The 13,379-nt window shown below is 42.3% G+C and overlaps 2 protein-coding genes across 3 annotated transcripts; one reads left to right on the top strand and one right to left on the bottom strand.

Annotated features, from left to right (window-relative positions):
• Positions 1 to 692: 692 nt before the first annotated feature.
• Positions 693 to 9,567, top strand: LOC114475797 (protein FAM53C-like). 2 transcript variants are annotated; one of them, XM_028466905.1, is made up of 5 exons: positions 693 to 1,161; positions 3,550 to 3,823; positions 4,736 to 4,793; positions 5,273 to 6,216; positions 7,908 to 9,567. In XM_028466905.1, the coding sequence occupies exons 3-5, from the start codon at positions 4,787 to 4,789 to the stop codon at positions 8,208 to 8,210; spliced, it is 1,254 nt and encodes a 417-aa protein (XP_028322706.1). In that variant the 5' UTR covers positions 693 to 1,161; positions 3,550 to 3,823; positions 4,736 to 4,786; the 3' UTR covers positions 8,211 to 9,567. The 2 variants fall into 2 exon arrangements, with proteins under 2 accessions (XP_028322706.1, XP_028322707.1); XM_028466906.1 differs by lacking the exon at positions 693 to 1,161 and having other exon boundaries at positions 2,589 to 3,823.
• Positions 9,568 to 10,845: 1,278 nt separating this feature from the next.
• On the bottom strand, positions 10,846 to 13,154 carry LOC114475798 (heat shock protein beta-11-like). Its single transcript, XM_028466907.1, has 2 exons — positions 12,799 to 13,154; positions 10,846 to 11,282 (listed from the first exon to the last, which is right to left on the bottom strand). Exons 1-2 carry the CDS (start codon positions 13,117 to 13,119, stop codon positions 11,004 to 11,006), a joined length of 600 nt encoding a protein of 199 aa, XP_028322708.1. The 5' UTR covers positions 13,120 to 13,154; the 3' UTR covers positions 10,846 to 11,003.
• Between the last annotated feature and the right edge of the window lie 225 nt (positions 13,155 to 13,379).

Genomic DNA, 13,379 nt, shown 5'->3' with positions numbered 1-13,379 from the left:
AACCATACGATGATGGAACAAGAAGAAAACCTCCAGGATTAGAGTCTGAGGAACATCTGCAGCCACTGGTTGGGATTAGAAAACAGAGGGTCGTAAACTAACCATGTGTGACCTCACAGATTCTACTAAATCTGTCCGTTCATTGGTATCATCAATGGGGAACAGTGAGTGTTTAACGCATGGGCTGGGGGCTAAATATGGCCCTTTAATGCATTTAATTTGGCTCGCAGATGAAGAACGTGACTCATTTTGTAAATTAAATTCATATGGTGCTCAGTTTTCCCGGTCATATTTACCGTTAAACGATTTAAACCTCAATCCTTTGAATTTCCTCAAATTATGACATGTTATGCTTAAATAGAAATTTCTCACAAAACCTAGTAAATTTAAAGAGAAGATCCTGTTTGCAGTAATATTTATCACTTGATTAAATTTTGTCAGTTTCTTACATGTTTAATTTTTATGTACATATAGAAATGCAAACTACGGTAATAAGGTTAAAATTACTTGATTTCTTGCATAATATCTGTGGCCCACTAAAGATCAAAGTGCTGTTTGGCCACTAAACTAAGATGAATTTGACGCCCCTGCTTTGATTTATTCATGTGTTTGGAGGAGATTAAATGTTTGTGTTTTGGTCTCTGGTTGGTTAACGGGTCCGCGGACCTCCGGTTGTGAATCCGTGCTGTAAACAAGACTGCGTGAGGACTACAGCCCCCATCATCCTCCGCGCTGCGGGCTTTATTCCGACTCTTGCGGGATTAATTGTGATTTCTGTGCGTGTTTCCAGGGTCTCGGGCTGGTGTCGGAGCCGCTGACTGAGCTCCAATAAAGCGTAAATACGGTGCATGTGGTGCCGGTGACGCCCCCTCCTCCCGGTACCGTTAATGTGATTTATGAACGCCCGCCGCACACGGGCGTGTGCACGCGACCCTCCGTTATTATTGTTATTATTCTCACTTTTATTATTATGATGTGCGGAGAATCATTAAGTGACGCCGCGCCGTGATTTGGAGCCGATCCTCGGAGCCAGCCGTGCACGTCCAGCACCGGGAGAATCGGACCGTGATCCACCGACTGTGGAGCGGAGAGCGGCTCTTTGATCACCGAGCTCCGGGCCTGCTGCACGCACCGGGGCCGCCTCCCGTCTCTGGCCAACAGGTAAGCTCCGCAACACGGTCTGACCGGGCGGGTTGGCCCCTGTGGGACCGGGTGTTTGCGTTTGGGTGACCGGGAGGCTTCCCGCAGCATCCCGGGGTGTTTTGTTTCTCTCACAGCGCGCAGGGAGCGCCACAGGCCGGTGTACCGCTTTAACTGGTGCCCTGCTTATCTGATGACCGACTACAGCACAGTCAACTGTTATTTAGCACATACATTTATAAATGTACTGTAGCTTTTAGTGACAGTCACAGAATATAAAATATTTCATTTTTTATACATTATTATTTTTGGTTTTAATCTTACAAACATGCATTTATTATATTATAAATACCAATGTATAGATTACTGCTTAATTGATCCCCAGAGGGAAAACTCACGTTTACAGCAAGATAATAACACAAGAGCAGAGAGTAGAAACAGCTGTAAATATTTTTATAGATAATAGTGCAAAGAATGTAGAGTTGTAGGTCAGACATACAGTGACAGTAATAAAATATATATTTTATTATTATTATTATTATTATTATTAATGTTGCTTTGTTTACAGTGGGCTGTGAATAATATAAATGGCTTCTCGATATAACACACACTCACTGTATGACTTTTATTAGATCAGCTCGACATCTTAAACACACAAAAAATAAGAATCATTGTTCCTTAATTTATATATTTTTAAATAATAAATGTAATGAAAATGATGGGGAGGATTGGTGTCTATCGGACCACTAGTTAAACGGGCACCAGTGGATCCGCTACACCGTCCACACGCTTCGGGAGCGTCCGCTGTTTATGCACCGGTTGTGGATGCGCTGTAGGCGGTGAACAGGTTGGCTTTGCACGGTGCTAAGTGTCCCTGCTGTGGGGTCTGTTGTGCTCTCCGCTGCTTGTTTGTTTCTGTGCTGATAACACTGATGCTAGCAGGTCCGTTAGCCGCTGCTGCTAACTGCCGCCGCGGGATGCAGCTGAGACAAGCCGCCGCCGAGGCGCTAAGAGGCGACCAGCGCCGGGCCGTGCTCCCGGTGGATGCGGAGCTTCCCGGTTTATTTCGCCCACACAGTTCGTTTATTATTCCAACCTTTATAGATATACTAGATGGCAAGTGAAATCATATTTAAATCAAAACGAAGTGATTATATTGGCGTTTTCTTGCCTTAGACAGCTTAGCATCCCCCCTTTTAGATCAATGGGATGCGTTAGCCACAAGCTAGCATCAGCAGCTAGGGATGCTCACCGGCCTGTGTCAGCCTGTCAGTCCGGAGTCAGACGGACTGATCCCGGCCTACTCTGCCACTGTCCCCCGCTAAATACCTATGATTGTTTCTGCCTGTTTACTTTCATTTTATTTATATTTAAATCGATTATGGATCGTTTTTTCTCTCTTTGTAGGTGTATTATTATTATTATTATTATTATTATTATTATTATTATTATTATTATTATTATTATTATTATTAATAATAATAATAATAACAATAATATTAAAATAATAATAATGATGATTATTAGTATTATAGAGGTGTTCAATTTTAGCTTTTTTTTGTGCCAATATTGTCCATCCCTTAACCCCCCCCAACCAAAAATAAAAATAATCAAATAAAATTTTAAATAATCACATTAGAATTTACAGTAAATGTATCTCCATTGGATTTAACCCGTTAAACCAGTGGTTCCCAACCAATTTCAGGTCGTGACCCCATTTTTATATCCCAATTTTCTGGCGATCCTAGAGACTTTTTTCCTTTAAAATTAGTGTTTTGATCACATTGTTTATACTGTATTCTCATTAGTAAAGATTTGTGCACAAAGTGACAGTATGCACTAGCTCAGATAATGAAAATAATAATAATAATTTAAAAAAGTGACTATTTCTTTGATAGTTTTTGTAATTCTGCAAAAATCGATCAATAAATACAATTTAAAATAATAAAATAATCAGTAATCTCAGGTGACCCCACATGGGATCACGACCCTAAGGTTGAAAAACCCTGCGTTAAGCCTACTGTTAATGTGATGTATTCCACGTAAAACATCATCTGTGCATCATAAGAAAATTCACTCAACTTTAGTGATGGAAAAGTCCCATATTTATTTAACATTATGAAATGTTATTGCTAGTATTTACTATTATTTATCATCATTTAATGCTGTGGATTTCATTAAAATGACAAATGTTTGTCCTGTCTCCCCCACAAGCTTTGGATTTTTTTCAGTTAGTTTGTTTATAATTTTTATGTTTTCACCGGATTTCTGCTTTTTTGCAACATGTTTCCTCTGGGATGGATGGATTAGATCAATCGATTGATCGTTATGTAGATATTTGGTGTAGCATGCTTGTTGTTTGCATTGTTTATTGTATCTCTCATTTCCTGTCTTACACATGTGCTGCAGAGCCATTGGTCGACTGGTCTGACAATGCCTTGGTAATTGTGGGCGGGGCTTTGTGGCCCTGAGGCTGTAGAAGGAGGAGTTTTGAAGGACCAAATCGTGGGATCGCCCCCAGCGTTCTCTCACTGGACCCTTTCCTACCTCGCTGCACCTGGGCTCCGCCTCTCATCATCGCCCCCTACTGGCCTGCCGCCATGCTGCGGTCGCGCTGCTGCTTTGGATCGTGAGGAAACAGACTCTGGAAGGCGAGCCGGCTCAGCCAGGGGACGCTCACCTGGTAACGACCACCAGTATCTGAGGATGAATTAATTAGTCTTTGTTGTGATTAATTTAAAGTCATGATTGTTTGGCTTTAGTTTGTTTCTACCTCCAGTTGCATTGTCGTACGAGTTTTCAATGGTTTATTTATTGTCATGTTTTGTTCTTTTCGCCTTCATTTGAGACTTTTGGATTTCATCACTAATGTTAATTTAAATGTTTTTTTTGTGTTTTCATTGGTAGGGCTGGGCGATATATTGAAATTCAAGATGTATCGAGTTTTCTATTTTAGCCAGAGAGAAAATAACTATCGCCTATATTGAAATATATATTTTTGTATCTTATTTTTTAACAAAATTCCTGTTTTAGAAGTTGCTGCTTTTGCTACTTCTCAGAGCCGCATGAAAAGCTCAGTTAGATGGATTTCTGAGTGCGTCCTAACCCAGATCTTCATCTAAACAAGCCACACTACACGTTCACTCACACATGCTGTCCCTTACAGGAGAAAAAGCCAAAGGTGGCACATATTGTGCAGCTGTTTGTTAATAAATGTGCTTATGTGGTATTTAGCATCAGTAAATTTAACCCTGAATTGTTTTTTTTGGTGACACTTAGTTTGAGTTAAAATGATCCAGATTTATATTGTATATCACCATTTTGAGAAAAAAAATCAAGATATGAGTTTTTGGTCCATATCGTCCAGCTCTAATCACAGGTGATTTTTGCAGTAGTTCACCTAAAGATATGAATCCAAAACTATCAGAAAAAGGAAGATGTGGCAGATGTAAACACAGCCGTAAATAATGGTGGGAATAAGGACGGATTATGAGTTGGTCAATAAAATACATAATTTATGTTTTATTTGGATAATTAAAAGTCACACTTTAGAGCTGTTTCTATCACAAAAACTAAAAACTAATGTGTGTTTCAGTCCCTGCTGGACCCAAAAACCCTGGCCGAGCGCTGGCCCCCTGATGGCTTGATGCCGGGTGAGTTTTCATGCTTTTATTCTGAAAGGGTGAAAAAAAAAACTGGAACGTCATTTAGTAATCCTCAGACTAAGACTATGAAAATTAGATCATACAGCTAAATGAACTCTTGGTAAATCTTAGAATGATTTTCACAATTGAAGTCACCAGCAGGAGGTGCTGTAGAGGCTCAAAACGCTGAACGTAGGGAATCATTGATTTTTTTTAAAAAAACTGATAAAAAATCAGTTTGATTTCTTGAATCCCTATAAAATGTAATCACGTGTTCCTCATTTTATTTGAATATTTCCTGAAAATCTCATCAAATCTTTTATTTGTTTTTGAGTTGAACTAAAAAACAGTGATAAACATTGACACAAATCTCACCTCCTTGGCAGAGATAGTTACTGAGTCAAAAGTAACTTAAAAATAAACAAAATAATAAGAAAACACTAAAATTGGTGGTTATTGATCATGTGACCCTGTTTGTGTTTTTTCAGAGAGCAGTTACTGGCAGCTCTGCCCGCCCTCTAAGTCCAGCCTCCAGGGGGGGCTGCTGAGCTCTAGCTTCCCCCCCGGCCCCCTCCCTCTGGTGCCCCCCGATGCTCACCTCCAGGAGGGGGTGGACCCCCTGGACGGGGCGTCCCCCCAGCCACCGCGGCCCCTGGCACCGAGCGCCTCGGCCTCTGAGCTTGCCCCCCCGGCCCCGCCACCGCCCCCTCCCCCTCCCCCGAAGCGTCACTGCCGCTCTCTGTCGGTGCCGGAGGACCTGTCGCGCTGTCGCTACACATGGAGGCCGAGTGCCTCACGGGTCTGGACTCCAGTCAGCCGCCAGCAGTGCCACGGGGGCGTGGCTGGCGGAGCCGGGGTGGCCGTAGTGGGTGGGGCTTGTCCTCTGCGCGCCCCCAGCTCGTCCCTGAACTCGTCGCTGCACTCCTCCTCCAGCCCCACCTTCTTTAGCCTCGCGCTGTCGCCCGACTCCCCGCTGCCCTGGAACTTTCCGTGGGACCCCAGTGAGGCGGCGGCAGGGGGCGGAGCTTGCTGCTGCTTCTTCCCCTCCCCCTCCTCCTGCTCATCTTCGCCCTCGCCTCTGCACCCGCCGCCCCCCCCTCAGCGGCGCTTCTCCCTCTCCCCGGTGCTCATCAGAGACTCGGCCAACGCCACCTTCCTCCCCCCGCCCCCAGCACTCAGCCAGGCAACAACGGCGGCTCCACCCCCGGGATACCCGGCCATGGTGGGCGGGGCCATGGGCGGACCCGTGCCCGCCTCACCTTCCTCCGCCTGCAGCACGCCGTCGTCCCTGCGCCGCAGCCTCCCCCCCCAGCTGCCGCGCTGCCACTCGCAGCCATGTGACCTCCTGCTGCTCAAACCTGGGCTGAAGAGACGCCGCGACCCCGACCGCCCGTGTGCCCGCCCCGTCCTGGACTTCACCAAGATGACTCAGGTTAGACCTTCTCCTCTGACGTAGGAAGAGTGAAACATGAAAACTCTAGTGCTGTCAAGAGATTAAAAAAACAAACACCAGGTCCATAAATAGTGCTGTAAGTTAGCACATCAAAAACAGTAAGAACACTTTTATGATCAATACAATTATTGAACACCAAACTTGTTGCTTTTTCTCTCCTTCAGAAAATAATAATTATCCACCGACTTTGTTCATTTGTCACTCATGGATTGATTCATTTTGGTTCTGAACCCTGTCTGAGCGTCCAGTGTGGATTGGAGACACTGTCTGCTCCACTAGGCCCGTTGTCCCTCCTAGGTGCTACATGTTAGCATTGAGGTGCTAGCTGCTACATGTTAACAATGAGGTCCGAGCTGCTTCATATTAGCATTGAGGTGCTAGCTGCTACATTTTAGCATTGAGGTGCTAGTTGCTACATGTTAGCATTTAGGTGGTAGCTGCTACATGTTAGCATTGAGGTGGTAGCTACTACATGTTAAGCATTGAGGTGATAGCAGCTATATGTTAAGCATTGAGGTGCTAGCTGCTACATGTTAGCATTGAGGTGCTAGCTGCTACATGTTAACAATGAGGTCCTAGCTGCTACATGTTAACATTGAGGTGCTAGCTGCTACATGTTAGCATTGAGGTGATTGCTGCTACATGTTTAGCAATGAGGTGATAGCTGCTTCATGTTAGCATTGAGGTGCTAGCTGCTTTATGTTAGCATTGAGGTGCTAGTTGCTACATGTTAGCATTTAGGTGGTAGCTGCTACATGTTTGCATTGAGGTAGTAGCAGCTACATGTTTAGCATTGAGGTGATAGCTGCTACATGTTAACATTGAGGTGCTAGCTGCTACATGTTAGCATTGAGGTGATAGCTGTTACATGTTTAGCATTGAGGTTATAGCTGTTACATGTTAGCATTTAGGTGCTAGCTGCTACATGTTAGCATTGAGGTGATAGCTGCTTCATGTTAGCATTGAGGTGCTAGCTACTCCATGTTAACATTGAGGTGCTAGCTGCTACATGTTAGCATTGAGGTGCTAGTTGCTACATGTTAACATTTAAGTGTTAGTTGTTACATGTTAGCATTTAGGTGCTAGCTGCTACATGTTAGCATTGAGGTGCTAGCTGCTACATGTTTAGCATTGAGGTGATAGCTGCTACATGTTTAGCATTGAGGTGTTGGCTGTTAAAAGATTAGCATTGAGGTGGTAGCTGCTACATGTTTAGCATTGAAGTGCTAGCGGTTAAAAGATTAGCATTGAGGTGTTAGCTGCTACATGTTTAGCATTGAGGTGGTCGCTGCTACATGTTTAGCATTGAGGTGCTAGCTGCTACATGTTTAGCATTGAGGTGCTAGCTGCTACATGTTTAGCATTGAGGTGGTAGCAGGGGCTGCAAAAACACTGCTGATCCACAAATCTTTTCTTGCACAATTTTCACACATCGAGGCTTTTGTTTTCTATCCAGTGTTTTTGTTTCAACTAAAATTAATGCCCACAAAGTCTCAGGTCTTGTATTGTATTGTGTATCTTGAAATGAGAAAGGTTCTGCGCTGTTTGGAGTGCATTAAAAAAACAAAACATTAACTGCGTTATTATTCCTGTAATTAATGGGTTCAAGTGACAGCCCTAAAAAATGTAAACATAAATATTTACGTGTGTCTCTCTGTCTCCTCCTACAGACGCGCAGCATCGACCCTCAGTGTTTGGAGCGCGGCGGCGGCAGGCTGGCCTGCGGCGGCGACCTTTGCATGGGGATGGAGTCGTTCATGGGCGACTTCCGCGGCTCGTGCTCGCCGGCCGAGTGTCTCGGTCGAACAAGCATCGGCCCGCTGAGCGAGAGCGACGAGGAGTGTCGAGAAGACGACGACGAAGACGAGGAGGAAGAAGAGGAGGAGTCGGAAAAGCGCGAGGCCGTGGTGCAGCAGGCCGTGTTCGAGAGGGACTGTACAGAACTGGATCTGAACCTGATTGAGGAAAACTGAGCTCTTTGTAAATGCGGCTGGTCTCTGTTTGTTGGAACCTTATTTTGAAAAACATCCGCCCGCCAACACTCTGGTGCCTCTTCTACAACACGAAGGCTCTCAGGAACAACACCTTCTCATTGGACGAGCTGCGTTGGCGCCACAATCCTGAGCGACAAAAGCAAAAAGTCAGTTTGCGTTAGTTTGTCTTTGTTCGCACGGAATCGCGGCACAAATCAAACGCCATCAACGACAGCCATGAAGTGACCGTCAGCGACTAGCGCCGTCTGACGTAGCATCGCCACGCCGACCACAGCACAAGCCATACCCACTTCACTTTAAATTATTTTCAATCAGATTCAGAAAACAAATTGAAAACTTCCAAAAATCATGTTTTTATGGCGTTTCATTTTTAATAATTTTAGGATTTCTTTGAATATTTTGCACACATTTATTAACACAAAGATAACTAACGCCCTCTAGTGGCTGACTGCTGTAACTGCAGAGACTCATTAGGCTGGATTCCAACTCTTAATTTTCTGTTTTTGGCTATTATTTAACGAATAATTCCGTTTGGGTTGGAAATGATAGCGAAACAGAGGTAAACAATTGATCTATGAATTTATTAATCAATAATCTTATAGACTGTTGATTATTATTCCTACTTGTATATAAACCATAAATAGAAACTAAGTTCTTCAAATTTGTTGCTGAATTTATTTGCAAATGAAGAAGGAAGTATATTTGTTTCTTTTTATTCTAACTAAAATTTAAGCGTTTGCGCCTACTGTCCTCTAGTGGCCGAGTGATGTAAGTGCAACATGGACAATCATAAGTTACGACACTTCTTATCCTAGAAAAGTTTTCTTTTTATACGTTTTGCTGCACATTGTTACAACAAAGTAACAAAAAAATATTGTGTAAATAAATGTTAAATTAAATATTAACAAACCAATGGTTAAATAGATAAAATAATAATGGCTTGATCTGTTATTTTAAATGTATTTGGAATAACGGGATAAATTAATTGTTTTTGGTTTAAAACCAAATTATATCTGCAGAATCTTTGTATAAATCATTAACACTTAAGCATAAACATTATTTATTTAATATTTAAACCAATATTTTTACCTCTGTTTTGCTAAAATTACGATTTGACCCAAAACTCAATTTTAAAAAATGTGCATTACATGACCTCGGCGTGGTGATGTCACGGTCGCAGCTTTGGTGGAAACTGATGCTGTCGTTCACCTAAGTGTTTGTTCACATTCCTGTCAGTGACACACACGCAACCGACACTGTGTGTGTGTGTGTGTGTGTGTGTGTGTGTGTGTGTGTGTGTGTGTGTGTGTGTGTGTGTGTGTGTGTGTGTGTGTGTGTGTGTGTGTGTGTGTGTGTGTGTGTGTGTGTGTGTGTGTGTGTGCGCGCGCGCGCGTGCATGTGAGAGTGTGTGTGTGTGCGTGTTTGTGATTTACTGAATTAAACTCTTCAGAAAACTGTTTGTCCTGCTCCGTTTGTTTCTATTTACGCACAAACACCAAAACTGGAGTTTTATATTTATTCTCCATGTTTCTTATTAGAGACGTACGATATTTACGCTTCAGATGCAGATATACAATATTTTCCCCAAACTAATGACTTTGAATTCATCTTTCTGTAGGTTTGGCAGGTTGTAACTGTCAATAAGTAATTACATAAGTAAGTAGCTCATAAATGACTATCAATAATTAATTAAAAAGATACATTAAGGAAGGAACTATGTAAATAACTAGAAAAGAAGGGAAGTATATAAATGAAAAAGTAACTAAATAGGGAATTGGGATATATAAGTAACAAACTAGATATAAGTAAATAGGTAAACAAGGTATAGGTAAGTAACTAAATAAGTATGAAAAATGACTTTATATGCAACTATAGATTAAAAAGAAACAAAAAAAGCAATTATAGAAGTAGCTATGTAAATTAATTAATTAAATTAAATCAGGGCTTTCGCCTTTAATTGGCCCTGTAATGTTATTACATACATGGAATTTGTCCTCTGCATTTAACCCATCCCTGAGGAGCAGTTTGGGGTGAAGGGACTTGCTCAACATCCCACAGTGATGGCCTGTGAGGCTTGAACCGGCAACCCTCCGATTACAAGCCCAGCGTCCCAATAATTAAATAAATAACTAGGCATGTATAGGTAAGTAAATAAGTAACCAGTTAAATGACTGACAAGATAAAATAATCTAGAAAAGTAGCTAACTGTAGAAGTAACTGTAAATAAATACATAATTAAATAATTGTTAGTAACTAGGCATGTAGACAAATTAACGAAGCGAATTAAGGCCGACTTAGATGATGGAAATAATTTTGGGCAAATCAAGAATAAAGTTGATATGTCGAGATTAAAGTTGAAAAGACAAGAAAAGCTGATTTTTCTAAAATAAACTCAAAATACGAAACAGTGAAGTTTGTCCCCGTCAGTTACAAACCTTCGACTTTATCACAATATTGTATTTTGAGTTTATTCTCGAAATTTCAACTTTTATTTTGACATTTCGACTTTAATCTTGATTTTGCCCAAAATGATTGGCCCTAAAACCCTTCTGTAGTAACTACTAGGAAATGGTAAAACATGAAGTAACTAAGTACAGTATGAGTAGTGTGTGAATGTGGTCAATGATGAAACTATCTTTTTTTATTCAAACATTTGATGACGTTTTCTGTTCAATAAGAAATATTGATCCAGGACTAATTAATGACCTGATGTGTTTAGTTGTTTGTGCGGAAGTATTTAATAATAACATGTTAATATATCACAGACAGGGATCACATGGTGTCTCTCTGGGGGTCCCCTGAGCTGCTGATGGGGGTCTTTGGGGGTAATGATGTCACGATGATCCGCTCCTTTCCGTCCGTCAGCGCCCCCTGCCGCAGCGCGTGGATCTGCAGCCGTCCGTCCACCAATGAGCAGCTGACGTCATCGGGGTCGACGCCGCGCGGCAGCTCGAGCTCCTGTCGGAACTCCTGACATTTGTAGGAGCTCGAGCCCTTCCCGTCCACGTGTTTCCGCTCCGAGCGGCCGCTGACCCTCAGCCTGCGGCCCACCTGCCCCCCCCCCCACACAGAGAGAATATTCCATTTAGTATTTCTATTTGGTTTTCAACATTTTTTAAAACGTTTAGATTTTTCTCTTTTGACCAGAGGTTCTCAACCTTGGGGTCAGGACCCCATTTGGGGTCGCAAGACACTGGGAGGGGTCACCAGATGCCTTCAAGAAACTATGAATGTTTTGGGAACAATGAGCATATTTTCGCTTATTATTAATTGTTCCAATATTGACACTTTGAACCCTTTTCACCACTTTTTCTCCATTTTCGTCCACTCCAATTTAAAAAGTCTCTGTGGTTTTTAAAATCCCATTTCACCACCTTTTCAACCATTTTTGGTCACTTTGAACCCATTTTATTAGTGATTAAAACCAGGATTTCCATCTTTAAGATGACTTTAATAATAATAAACATTCCTGGATAACAGTGGATATTATTCAGATGAATAAATAAATGTGGTTATCACAGATTCATAGAACAATAGACCATCATTTTACTGACTTTATGGATGGACCCCAAAAATCTCTCCCCTTTATTCTCCCTTATAGATGCTATCATCCATCTCTTACTACAGATCCAAGCATGACTTCAGCTGCACAAGAAAGACTCCTTAAAACAGGTCTAACAAGTCTACGCTACCATGGCAACCAATTGGATGCCTTTTCCAAAAACCTTTGAAATGTCCTTATTAGAAGATCTATGCTTAACAAAACACATTATTTTGCATCATATTTGTTTTATTAACTTTTAGAACTACTTTACCCTGTGCACCGCCATGTGTGAAATGACGTCATTGATGACGTAAATCGCCCCTTTTAGTCCACTGAGTTCTATATAAGGTGAAGCAGCTTTTTTAGTCAAAATAACAACTTGTGCTGCTTTGAATTGCTCCAAAATTCAGCAAAAATTCGATGTAAACATCTTTTGTTTACCAAATGTAAATAAACAAAATTCATGACCCGAAAAAATCTGTGAGCAGGGGGCGACAGTTCCATCTCTGCTGTTTCGTAAACGCCATGAAGAAGAGAAGCAACAAAACAACCAGGATCCACTGCTGCTCTGAGCAGCAGGTGAAAAAGCTGCTAAATGCTTCACCTCTTATAGAACTCAATGGACTAAAAGGGGCGAGTGATGTCACCAATGATGTCGAGTCAACATGGCGGTGCACAGACTCCAAAACAATAAACTAGTCACATTTTTACAGTTAATAAAACGAATATGGTGCAAAATGATGCGTTTTGTTAGACATAGATAATTTAATAAGGACATTTCAAAGGTTTTAGGCCACATTTGTAAAAACAGTGGAGGATCCCTTTAAACAGTGTGCTGACACGCTCTGATGGTTGAAGTTAGAGAGTAATCATGCTCCTTTTGGGTGAGACAACAATAAAAAAAATCTGTTCCTCCACTTAATTGAGTAAATGTGACTTTGTCAGAATTGATCTGAATTGAGCTTCTTTTAAGTCCTAACAAACATTTGAAAGTTTAGTGTGTGAGAAAGTTTGAAATCTGACCTGTTGGACCGACAGCTCCTCTGGGTTGAACTCTGCTGTGTTCAGGCTCAGGCCAAACATGCTGCTGTCATCGTTTAGATACTGGAAGCTGATGGGAAGGAAGGATGAAGAGGAGGAGGAGGAGGAGGAGGAGGAGGAGAAGTGGTCCAGCTCCTCAAAGATCCTCTGGTGCAGCCTCTCCATCAGCTCCATGCTGTGCTGCACCTCCTGCAGCTGACGGAGAATCTCCTGCTCCATGTGGAAGAACAGCGGCCTCCGCTCAGGCCACAGGCTGCGGCGTGGCAGCAGAGGGAGGGTCTCCATGGGCAGTGGACACAGCATGATGAGGGTGGAGGACCAGGGTCACTCTGACTCTTTATATAGAGGTACACCGCTCAGAGGAATGTTCCAGCACTGTGTGTGTGTGTGTGTGTGTGTGTGTGTGAGATCAGGGTCTTTATAAAGACCATCACTGAGTCCAGCAGCAGAAATAGGACAAAGCAGAGACGTGTTGGCATGTAGCAGCAGCTGACACACACACACACACACACACACACACACACACACACACACACACACACGCTATTATTATCTGGTTACTT

This window comes from Gouania willdenowi, chromosome 14 (assembly GCF_900634775.1).
Source record: "Gouania willdenowi chromosome 14, fGouWil2.1, whole genome shotgun sequence".
Classification (NCBI taxonomy): domain Eukaryota; kingdom Metazoa; phylum Chordata; class Actinopteri; order Blenniiformes; family Gobiesocidae; genus Gouania; species Gouania willdenowi.
Note: the sequence above shows the minus strand (reverse complement) of the source record. Positions and strands in the feature narration are given on the sequence as shown.